This window comes from Dendrobates tinctorius, unplaced genomic scaffold (genome assembly GCF_039654945.1).
Source record: "Dendrobates tinctorius isolate UK_male_01 unplaced genomic scaffold, ASM3965494v1 ptg000020l, whole genome shotgun sequence".
Taxonomy (NCBI): domain Eukaryota; kingdom Metazoa; phylum Chordata; class Amphibia; order Anura; family Dendrobatidae; genus Dendrobates; species Dendrobates tinctorius.
In genome coordinates this window covers 38,172,441-38,184,640 of record NW_027361688.1, presented here as the reverse complement: position 1 = coordinate 38,184,640, position 12,200 = coordinate 38,172,441, and the positions used below count along the sequence as shown (strand labels likewise).

The following is a 12,200-nucleotide window of genomic DNA, read 5'->3' as shown; positions in this document are numbered from 1 at the left end:
ACAGGCTGCTGTAGTTTTCGGTTCCATAAAAATTTAATTTTCTTTCAGTTTATTTTTGAAAATAAATTAAATGAAATGACAGATAGAAATATTCTGGCACTTAGGGTTTGAGTTTTTTTGTATTTTTTTTGCCATTCACAGCATGAATTTTTCAAGTTCACATTGAGACCAAATGTGATTTTTTTTATGAAAGGATGAGTAAAGAGTGGTATGAACTTCAACATTTTATTTAAATGTTCTGCTTTCTTTACATCATATGTTGGTCCCCACAGGAGATGTAACGGGAATCTGTCACCTATTTTTTGCCAACTAATTTGATCGCAGCATAGTATAGAGACCCTAATCCTAACGATGTGTCACTTATTATGCTGCTTGCTGTAGTTCTGCTAAGATCACTAGAAGAAAAGTAAACCTGCTGCCATGTACTCCTCTATATGCATGAGCTCTGTATAACCCTGTCCCCACCACTTTCTGCCTATGCACAGTTCACACCGGACATTGCCAATCAGTGATGTGGGAGGGATTATACAGGGCTTAGCTTTCAGAGATCTGCAGCAGAGAAAACAGTTTTCATTCAAAACTGCAGAAACCAGTAAAGTGTCACATCGCTGGAATCAGGGTCTCTGCCCATTCATCAGGCTGCGCTCAGGTGAGGTAGCAAAAACTTGATGACAGATTCCCTTTATTGTAACAAGTTTGGAAATGATCCCCTATCCAAAAGATAGGGAATAGCTTTCGGCATGCTGGGGGTCCGATCGCTGGGCCCCTCACTGATCCTGAGACCCGGGATTCTGAGAAGCCCGGTGTGGATGGAGGGATGGTCGATCATGCACATCTCCACTCCATAGATATTGTATAGAGAGGAGATGCAGCATCGGGACGAAACCAGCACATAGCACAACATGGCAGACATCAAAATGTTGGCTGTATATCAGGGGTCTCAAACACACAGCCGGGGGCCACATGCGGCCCCAGAAGCTGCACTCCGCGTCCTGCATGGCTTTGGCGCTCCCAAGACAAGGGGCATAATTGCCAGGAGCAGAAAGGGGCCGCTGACACCAGCAGTTTTCAACTACATAATCAGATGCACTTTCCATTGAAATACACTGGGGAGCAGAGAGCCACCGGCTACCCACCCCCCCAATAGCTACAGTTGTGGCCAAAAGTATTGACACCCCTGCAATTCTGTCAGATAATACTCAGTTTCTTCCTGAAAATGATTGCAAACACAAATTCTTTGGTATTATTATCTTCATTTAATTTGTCTTAAATGAAAAACACAAAAGAGAATGAAGCAAAAAGCAAAACATTGATCATTTCACACAAAACTCCAAAAATGGGCCAGACAAAAGTATTGGCACCCTCAGCCTAATACTTGGTTGCACAACCTTTAGCCAAAATAACTGCGACCAACCGCTTCCGGTAACCATCAATGAGTTTCTTACAAAGCTCTGCTGGAATTTTAGACCATTCTTCTTTGGCAAACTGCTCCAGGTCCCTGATATTAGAAGGGTGCCTTCTCCAAACTGCCATTTTTAGATCTCTCCACAGGTGTTCTATGGGATTCGGGTCTGGACTCATTGCTGGCCACCTTAGAAGGCTCCAGTGCTTTCTCTCAAACCATTTTCTAGTGCTTTTTGAAGTGTGTTTTGGGTCATTGTCCTGCTGGAAGACCCATGACCTCTGAGGGAGACCCAGCTTTCTCACACTGTGCCCTACATTATGCTGCAAAATTTGTTGGTAGTCTTCAGACTTCATAATGCCATGCACACGGTCAAGCAGTCCAGTGCCAGAGGCAGCTAAGCCACCCTAAAACATCAGGGAACCTCCACCATGTTTGACTGTAGGTGCCATGTTCTTTTCTTTGAATGCCTTTTTTTCTCCTGTAAACTCTATGTTGATGCCTTTGCCCAAAAAGCTCTACTTTTGTCTCATCTGACCAGAGAACATTCTTCCAAAACATTTTAGGCTTTTTCAGGTAAGTTTTGGCAAACTCCAGCCTGGCTTTTTTATGTCTCGGGGTAAGAAGTGGGGTCTTCCTGGGTCTCCTACCATACAGTCCCTTTTCATTCAGATGCCGACTGATAGTACGGGTTGACGCTCGGGCTGCAGGGCAGCTTGAACTTGTTTGGATGTTAGTCGAGGTTCTTTATCCAACATCCGCACAATCTTGCATTGAAATCTCTTGTCAATTTTTCTTTTCCGGCCACATCTAGGGAGGTTAGCCACAGTGCCATGGGCTTTAAACATCTTGATGACACTGCGCACGGTAGACACAGGAACACTCAGGTCTTTGGAGATGGACTTGTAGCCTTGAGATTGCTCATGCTTCCTCACAATTTGGTTTCTCAAGTCCTCAGACAGTTCTTTGGTCTTCTTTCTTTTCTCCATGCTCAATGTGGTACACACAAGGACACAGGACAGAGGCTGAGTCAACTTTAATCCATGTCAGCTGGCTGCAAGTGTGATTTAGTTATTGCCAACACCTGTTAGGTGCCACAGGTAAGTTACAGGTGCTGTTAATTACACAAATTAGAGAAGCATCACATGATTTTTCGAACAGTGCCAATACTTTTGTCCACCCTCTTTTTTATGTTTGGTGTGGAATTATATCCAATTTGGCTTTAGGACAATTCTTTTTGTGTTTTTTCATTTAAGACAAATTAAATGAAGATAATAAAGATTTTGTGTTTGCAATAATTTTCAGGAAGAAACTGAGTATTATCTGACAGAATTGCAGGGGTGTCAATACTTTTGGCCACAACTGTATACAAGCCCCCAGCCAATCAGAGGCCGGCAGCTGACATCAGCATGGCCGTAGCCAGCAGTGCATGACAGATACTGGACAGGTGGAGGACGCTGCTCGAGCGGAGCAAGGACACGTGAGAAGTTATTTGTTTTTATGTTTGAATCCAGGCCGGGGGGACATTATCACAGGATGGGATCCAGGCCGGGGGGACATTATCACAGGATGGGATCCAGGCCGGGGGAACATTACTACTTCACAGGCTCCAAAACATCGCGCCCCTGTGCAGGCGTACTTATTTGCCCTGTTGAGGGCAGAGGAAAGTACTGCAGTGCGCAGGCGCCAGGAAAGGTCAGAGAGGTCCGGCGCCTGCACACTGCAGTACTGTGGTCTGCCCTCAACAGGACAAATAAGTACGCCTGCACAGGGGTGCATTGTTGGGGAGTTTGTGAAGCAACAGGAGGGTGGTGATCATAAGAAAATGGGAGGCGCCAGAAACGAACCTCCGACACCCACCGGACCAGACCGCCCTCCCGGGTGAGTACAATAAAACTCATCTTTCAGGCTGCATCGGGGGCTTATCTACAGCATTACAGAATAAGTCCTGAAAGGCGGTGACCGCAGCTTATAGCGGCCACAACAGCTGACAGGTGCACTTTCTTTTCTCCATTCACTATCACACTTCTGTCTTATTTTGCAGCATTTTTTCCACACCGGCCTAAGACTTTTCGATCCTGTACATCCTCTGCCAAATTTACAACCAGTCAGTGACAGTATTAGATAGGAAGAAATCCCTCTGCAGAACGAGTTTCATTTTATTGAATGCATGACAAATCAACAGGTTTTAAAAAGGAACAGATCATTTCTTTGACAATTAAAAATAATACAGTAGTAATAAATTATTCCATAATGAACATGAGCCACATACAGCGCCCAGTGCATATGTCCGCACATCGGGGCCACACACACGGTATATACTGTGACTGGAGGCGCGCTCCAACTGCGCTATGTGCAGGATACAAGTGGGATCCGGTTCACACACATAGGAGATTATATATATATATATATATATATATATATATATATATATATATATATATATATATATATGTATGCGCCATCGCTGGACTTTATACCTTCTTTGTCACTAGTGTAAACGTCTATTACTAGAACAGGGACATGTGTGTACAGAAAACGCGATACCGGCGGCTCCGGTGTCATCTACCACCAATGGGGAAAACAGATTGTTGCCCATAGAAGTCGCGTTGACATAGACACTTTTTTCCTAGTTTTCATATCTGAAGGTTGGTACAATGATTAGGAAACGTGTGCATGTATTAGGGGTGTATATATACACATGTCCTCATATAAACATGTGCAGTGCATACAAGCTTTCAAGACATTTCCATTATTCCGCCATACGGGCTTTTAGAAAATAGTTAAAATTTGGTTCCCATAACATGCAGTAATATTACAGACATATCAATGATCCAATGCACGGCCGCCACCGCAACGCCTCTGTGTGACCGAGAGTTCGCCATTATACACTGACGTATACAGGACATTGTAGGGTCGGTATAACGATGCAGAAGTCTGTAGGACTGACGGCTCTCATAAAGCCCAGGATGTCCTCTGGGCTGTGTCTGGTATTGCAGCTCAACCCTTAAAAAAAAGTAAGATGCAATACCAGACAAATCCAAGGAGCATGATGGCGCTATTGTGAAGAGAAAAAAAATTATATTTTATAATTATAGATAAGTTTTATCTTTCTTTCACTATCAGCCTCGATCTTTTCCCATGGAGGCTCTGGCACTTTCCTTTTAACACTTTAGAATATACATTAACTCAGTTACTATTTTTGCCATAAATGCCTCAAGATCAGTGAGCGGATGGGATGGATTGTTAGAGATATAAATGTAGTCATATCATAGAGGGAATACAGCAGGGTGCATATACATTATATAGGGGATACAGCAGTATATGTACATGTAGATGCGCCCTGCTGTATACATATAGATGCAAGGGAGAGCTGGGCCTGCAGCAGCCTCATGCACAGGGGCAGTGAGAGCCCTGCTGAATGAAGCCACGCCCACCTATCGGTTTCCAAAGGGCTGTTTGAGGCAGCATGCACAAGGGCAGTGAGAGCGCTGCTGGGTGATGCCCCGCCCACCTATCGGTTTCCAAAGGGCTGTTTGGGGCAGCATGCACAAGGGCAGTGAGAGCGCTGCTGGGTGATGCCCCGCCCACCTGTCGGCTTCTAAAGAGCTGTCTGTGGCAGCATGCACAGGGGCAGTGAGCGCTGCTGGGTGATGCCCCGCCCACCTATCGGTTTGCCAAAGGGCTGTCTGCGGCAGCATGAGCGCTGCTGGCTGATGCCCCGCCCACCTATTGGTTTGCCAAAGGGCTGTCTGTGGCAGCATGCACAGGGGCAGTGAGAGCGCTGCTGAGTGATGCCCCGCCCACCAATCGGTTTCCAAAGAGCCGTCTGCGGCAGCATGCATAGGGGCACTGAGAGCCCTGCTGAATGAAGCCCTGCCCATATGTTAAGCCACACCCACCAGTTTCCAGTGTTCTGAACTCAGGGGGATTTTGACGTGACATCACAAGCAGTCAGGGGATTCTTAGCCAGAGATCATGTCACCTTGTTACAGAAGGATTTTAAAAAAATCATGGTAAAGAGCTTATCATGGCAAGTAGTTCACATGAGAGACATGTAAAGTAGTTACCAACCCCTTTAAGGAAAAATTCCAGCAGAAAGTGTTAAAGGAGTCTGTCAAAGGTGCTCTGTGCAGTCTTGGTCTGTCGAAACAATTCAGTGCACCTTTCCAGCTACTTCTTTTCCACGTATCTTTGCCTTTCTCTGGATCCTGTAAAGCCAAAGCTGTCAATCAAGGAAAGAGAAGACGGAGGAGAATAAAGGAGGTGGAGAGGTGCACGCAACTGCTCGGCCATGTCAAGGGTGCACGGAGCTCCTGTGCTTGGTTATTTTGTGCCAACAGACTCCTTTAAGACTAGTGCAGAATTTCGCAAGCAGAGACAGTTACAAGCTATCCCACCCCAGACCCCACCACCCACAACCCCCAAAAAAAGCAAGAGATTTCCAGTTTCTTCAACCCCTCTCCCCCATGAAACCCCCAAAAAATGTTTAGGTAGATTTCTTTTTCCCCACTAAATTCCATAGTAGCATTCTTTGTAAAAAGGCGGCAAATCAGTGGCAGCTTTACAGTAGTTTTTGCAATAGAGACAAAATCTATGAGAATCCACAAAAGGAAACGAAAAGCTGATCATTTCAGTTTCCTACTGGAAATCTGTGACACGCTGTAAAATCTGCAGAGAAAATATAACCCGATCCCCTATGAATTAATCCATAGAAATTTTTCAGAATTTCAAAAATTCAATAAAAAGGAGACCCTACCAAACTAGACCACGGTGGGCTGAGGTGCCAATGGTCTTCTCCTATTGGAAATGTAGGCATAGAGTATATATAGGAAGGCATTTATTAAAGCTTTTTCTTTAGGTTACGGAGGTGCACAGCTTTGTACGATGGTGCGTTGACCTATGAATTGGTGTGACGCCCATTTGAGTGTATAAATGGGTTGACCATCAAAGTGTTGTGTCCAAATCTCTCAACTTGACCCTTTCCTTATTCGTTCATACCGGTGTCTGAAACACAGAAGACGAAACGATGGCTGTGTACTATACAATGCATCACAATGTGTGGCCTCCTATAGCTGGAATGTACTGAACCCATCATCGATGTGCCAAAAAACAAAATGGCAGAAAAAGAGTCATATGGCATAGCGAACTGAAATGTTTCACAAGGACTAAGGAGCAGCATAGTGCATTGCCAACAGTTGGCGATATCTAGTGTACACAAGTTATGGAGAGAAAGACATATCATCGTTATCAATGGAGCGTAATATATAGGCACCAATCATGAAATAAAAGTGGGATGAAAGGGTAAAAAAAAAGCAACAACAACAAAAAAAAAAGGAACATCTATAGATGCGATTTGTAGACAATACGAGAGAAGTAAAATTTAAAAAAAAAAATTGGGATACTATTCGGTATACCAATATATTGCACATTAGCTATAAGTCTATGACACGGTGTATGTGTTGGTTCTACCATAGTAGCTGAAACAAGACATGACTTAGGCACCACACACACAAGCATAGAGCTATCAGGAGCAAAGGCATCTCTTAGTGCGGCACACAGGGGCCAGGGATGGAGTGATCTTCTCAATACGACAAAGGTGAAACCTGCCAGGATCAGTCAGAGGGTTAGTGATATGTAACTGGAAAAAGTGCAAATGTAGACTATGAAAGTGATTATCCAAAAAATGAAGAAGATACCATGCAGGGATGAAAGCTGCAAATAAAAACCTGAACTTTGTCTTTTGTACTTTTGAAGCTCAACTACATGAGGCAAGGTTTTTCCTGATGTTGGCGATGGGAGATGCATAATTATATGAAGCCAAGAAGAACAGCTTAGACGGGACCAAGTTCATGAGAAGTCTTCTTCTCTGGTTCAAAGGAGGCAAGAACATTTAAGATCTTAGCCTGAGACAGAGGAGAGTTCATGTTCACTTGAGGAGCTGATTTGTCTTTCAACTTTCTTCTGCTTTATCTTCTGAGCAATGTCCACTTTCTTCTCAAAGTAGCTGACCAGGGCTTGCTCGGTCAACATAGAAGCCAGAATCTGTTCAAAGGAGATTGACCATTCAGCATCAATGGTGCTCCCATATTTGGGTGTCACATTACCGGGCTCACACCCAACTAACACTGTGTCATCAGCAATATCCTCACACTGAAGCGAGCTGGCGCTCACCATAGAGTAGGAGGAAACAGAGGTATCATCCTTAGTTTCATCGTCAGAGGTGGGCTGCGTTGGAGGGCTGTTTCGCTCTCCGTTTCCTACCCCCTTTTTTAATTTTTGGATATCATCTTGGGTGATGGCTGACCGAGAGTTGCCAGGAACTGGAATGGGTTCCGTGGACTGTTCTTCTTTTGTGGTCCGCGGCTCCAGACCGGAGCTCTGTTCTTCCTCTTCTTCACTCGAGGGTTCCCTTGTTATATTTGTTTTCCCATCCTCAGCATTTCTAAGGGGAGGATTGGAGAACTTCTTTCCCACCTCACCAATCCGTAGCAGAAGACTAGCCACTGTGGCTATGGCATGGTATAGTTCTTGTTCCACCGGGTCCTCGCTGAACATATTGTAGAATGTCTTGCACAGCTCAATAAATTGCTCCTGTTGAGTAAAAAAAAAAAATGTATCACAAAGGGTACAGAAAATTACAGAAGGGATCTTCTTTTCTTCTTTGATCAGGGTGGCTTCACCCTGTTCATTTAAAAATGCCCTCCCTTTAAATTAGTAGTGAATGGGAAAAGAGGAACAGAGGAACATTAGATAGAAAATAGCTTTTGAAGATCAAAAACATTATATCTCACCTGATTCATCTTGGGTATGTCCTTTATAGTCTCCTTCTTCTGCTCCTTCTCATTGGCCCACATGCGCAGGTAGTACTTATAGTCCGGGGCACCGGTTGTTTTCTCCTCTAATAAAGGGAAAATATTATTAACGTACAAGCACTAAGCCTCCTTTCTTCTCTGTGCTGCATGTCTTAATTGTCTACTGCATGAAGTTTAGGAGCCCTTATATTACTTTTTATTTTGCAGACAGTGCACGATGTGGGGAGCGCGAGGGACGGAGAGAGAGAGGGCGAGGGACGGAGAGAGAGAGAGAGAGGGCGAGGGACGGAGAGAGAGAGAGAGAGAGAGAGAGAGAGAGAGAGAGAGAGAGAGAGAGAGAGAGAGAGAGAGGGCGAGGGACAGAGAGAGAGAGAGAGAGAGAGGGCGAGGGACAGAGAGAGAGAGAGAGAGAGAGGGCGAGGGACAGAGAGAGAGAGAGAGAGAGAGAGAGGGCGAGGGACAGAGAGAGAGAGAGAGAGAGGGCGAGGGACAGAGAGAGAGAGAGAGAGCGCGAGGGACGGAGAGAGAGAGAGGAGCGCGAGGGACGGAGAGAGAGAGAGGGAGCGCGAGGGACGGAGAGAGAGAGAGGGAGCGCGAGGGACGGAGAGAGAGAGAGAGGGAGCGCGAGGGACGGAAGAGAGAGAGAGGGAGCGCGAGGGACGGAGAGAGAGAGAGGGAGCGCGAGGGACGGAGAGAGAGAGAGGGAGCGCGAGGGACGGAGAGAGAGAGAGGGAGCGCGAGGGACGGAGAGAGAGGGAGGGAGCGCGAGGGACGGGGAGAGAGAGAGAGAGGGAGCGCGAGGGACGGAGCGCGAGGGACGGAGCGCGAGAGAGGGAGCGCGAGGGACGGAGAGAGAGAGGGAGCGCGAGGGACGGAGAGAGAGAGGGAGCGCGAGGGACGGAGAGAGAGAGGGAGCGCGAGGGACGGAGAGAGAGAGGGAGCGCGAGGGACGGAGAGAGAGAGGGAGCGCGAGGGACGGAGAGAGAGAGGGAGCGCGAGGGACGGAGAGAGAGAGGAGCGCGAGGGACGGAGAGAGAGAGGGAGCGCGAGGGACGGAGAGAGAGAGGGAGCGCGAGGGACGGAGAGAGAGAGAGAGGGAGCGCGAGGGACGGAGAGAGAGAGAGAGGGAGCGCGAGGGACGGAGAGAGAGAGAGAGGGAGCGCGAGGGACGGAGAGAGAGAGAGAGGGAGCGCGAGGGACGGAGAGAGAGAGAGAGGGAGCGCGAAGGGGACGGAGAGAGAGAGAGAGGGAGCGCGAGGGACGGAGAGAGAGAGAGAGGGAGCGCGAGGGACGGAGAGAGAGAGAGGCGCGCGAGGGACGGAGAGAGAGAGAGGGCGAGGGACGGAGAGAGAGAGAGAGAGAGAGAGAGAGGGCGAGGGACAGAGAGAGAGAGAGAGAGAGAGGGCGAGGGACAGAGAGAGAGAGAGAGAGAGGGCGAGGGACAGAGAGAGAGAGAGAGAGAGAGAGAGAGAGGGCGAGGGACAGAGAGAGAGAGAGAGAGAGGGCGAGGGACCGGGAGAGAGAGAGAGGGAGCGCGAGGGACGGAGAGAGAGAGAGAGAGGGCGAGGGACGGAGAGAGAGAGAGAGAGAGAGAGAGAGAGGGCGAGGGACAGAGAGAGAGAGAGAGAGAGAGAGAGAGAGAGAGGGCGAGGGACGGAGAGAGAGAGAGAGAGAGAGAGGGCGAGGGACAGAGAGAGAGAGAGAGAGAGAGAGAGAGAGAGAGAGAGAGAGAGAGGGCGAGGGACAGAGAGAGAGAGAGAGAGAGAGAGAGAGAGAGGGCGAGGGACAGAGAGAGAGAGAGAGAGGGCGAGAGAGAGAGAGAGAGAGAGAGAGAGAGGGCGAGAGAGAGAGAGAGAGAGAGAGGGCGAGGGACAGAGAGAGAGAGAGAGAGAGAGAGAGGGCGAGGGACAGAGAGAGAGAGAGGGCGAGGGACAGAGAGAGAGAGAGAGAGGGCGAGGGACAGAGAGAGAGAGAGAGAGAGAGAGAGAGGGCGAGGGACGGAGAGAGAGAGAGAGAGAGAGAGAGAGGGCGAGGGACAGAGAGAGAGAGAGAGAGAGAGAGAGGGCGAGGGACAGAGAGAGAGAGAGAGAGAGAGAGAGAGAGGGCGAGGGACAGAGATAGAGAGAGAGAGAGAGAGAGAGAGGGCGAGGGACAGAGAGAGAGAGAGAGAGAGAGGGCGAGGAGAGAGAGAGAGAGAGAGAGAGGGCGAGGGACAGAGAGAGAGAGAGAGAGAGAGAGGGCGAGGGACAGAGAGAGAGAGAGGGAGCGCGAGGGACGGAGAGAGAGAGAGAGGGAGCGCGAGGGACGGAGAGAGAAGAGAGAGGGAGCGCGAGGGACGGAGAGAGAGAGAGAGGGAGCGCGAGGGACGGAGAGAGAGAGAGAGGGAGCGCGAGGGACGGAGAGAGAGAGAGAGGGAGCGCGAGGGACGGAGAGAGAGAGAGAGGGAGCGCGAGGGACGGAGAGAGAGAGAGAGGGAGCGCGAGGGACGGAGGAGAGAGAGAGAGAGGGAGCGCGAGGGACGGAGAGAGAGAGAGAGGGAGCGCGAGGGACGGAGAGAGAGAGAGAGGGAGCGCGAGGGACGGAGAGAGAGAGAGAGGGAGCGCGAGGGACGGAGAGAGAGAGAGAGGGAGCGCGAGGGACGGAGAGAGAGAGAGAGGGAGCGCGAGGGACGGAGAGAGAGAGAGAGGGAGCGCGAGGGACGGAGAGAGAGAGAGAGGGAGCGCGAGGGACGGAGAGAGAGAGAGGGAGCGCGAGGGACAGAGAGAGAGGGAGCGCGAGGGACAGAGAGAGAGAGGGAGCGCGAGGGACAGAGAGAGAGGGAGCGCGAGGGACAGAGAGAGAGGGAGCGCGAGGGACAGAGAGAGAGGGAGCGCGAGGGACAGAGAGAGAGAGGGAGCGCGAGGGACGGAGAGAGAGAGAGGGAGCGCGAGGGACGGAGAGAGAGAGAGGGAGCGCGAGGGACGGAGAGAGAGAGAGGGAGCGCGAGGGACGGAGAGAGAGAGAGGGAGCGCGAGGGACGGAGAGAGAGAGAGGGAGCGCGAGGGACGGAGAGAGAGAGGGAGCGCGAGGGACGGAGAGAGAGAGAGAGAGAGGGAGCGCGAGGGACGGAGAGAGAGAGAGGGAGCGCGAGGGACGGAGAGAGAGAGAGGGAGCGCGAGGGACGGAGAGAGAGAGAGGGAGCGCGAGGGACGGAGAGAGAGAGAGGGAGCGCGAGGGACGGAGAGAGAGAGAGAGAGGGAGCGCGAGGGACGGAGAGAGAGAGAGAGAGGGAGCGCGAGGGACGGAGAGAGAGAGAGAGAGGGAGCGCGAGGGACGGAGAGAGAGAGAGAGGGAGCGCGAGGGACGGAGAGAGAGAGAGAGGGAGCGCGAGGGACGGAGAGAGAGAGAGAGAGGGAGCGCGAGGGACGGAGAGAGAGAGAGAGGGAGCGCGAGGGACGGAGAGAGAGAGAGAGGGAGCGCGAGGGACGGAGAGAGAGAGAGGGAGCGCGAGGGACAGAGAGAGAGAGGGAGCGCGAGGGACAGAGAGAGAGAGGGAGCGCGAGGGACGGAGAGAGAGAGAGGGAGCGCGAGGGACGGAGAGAGAGAGAGGGAGCGCGAGGGACGGAGAGAGAGAGAGGGAGCGCGAGGGACGGAGAGAGAGAGAGGGAGCGCGAGGGACGGAGAGAGAGAGAGGGAGCGCGAGGGACGGAGAGAGAGAGAGGGAGCGCGAGGGACGGAGAGAGAGAGAGAGAGGGAGCGCGAGGGACGGAGAGAGAGAGAGGGAGCGCGAGGGACGGAGAGAGAGAGAGGGAGCGCGAGGGACGGAGAGAGAGAGAGGGAGCGCGAGGGACGGAGAGAGAGAGAGGGAGCGCGAGGGACGGAGAGAGAGAGAGGGAGCGCGAGGGACGGAGAGAGAGAGAGGGAGCGCGAGGGACGGAGAGAGAGAGAGGGAGCGCGAGGGACGGAGAGAGAGAGAGGGAGCGCGAGGGACGGAGAGAGAGAGG

General features: G+C 50.6%; 1 protein-coding gene across 2 annotated transcripts in view; it reads right to left on the bottom strand.

Annotated features, from left to right (window-relative positions):
• Positions 1 to 3,543: 3,543 nt before the first annotated feature.
• The window catches only part of TBC1D9B (TBC1 domain family member 9B), a 70,681-nt gene continuing 62,024 nt past the window's right edge, over positions 3,544 to 12,200 (bottom strand). For both annotated transcript variants that reach the window (XM_073568009.1, XM_073568010.1), the window contains 2 exons: positions 8,197 to 8,303; positions 3,544 to 7,996 (listed from right to left, as the gene is read on the bottom strand). In XM_073568009.1, coding sequence (XP_073424110.1) covers positions 7,304 to 7,996; positions 8,197 to 8,303 — 800 coding nt within the window. In that variant the 3' untranslated portion in view covers positions 3,544 to 7,303. The remainder of the gene's footprint in view (positions 7,997 to 8,196; positions 8,304 to 12,200) is intronic.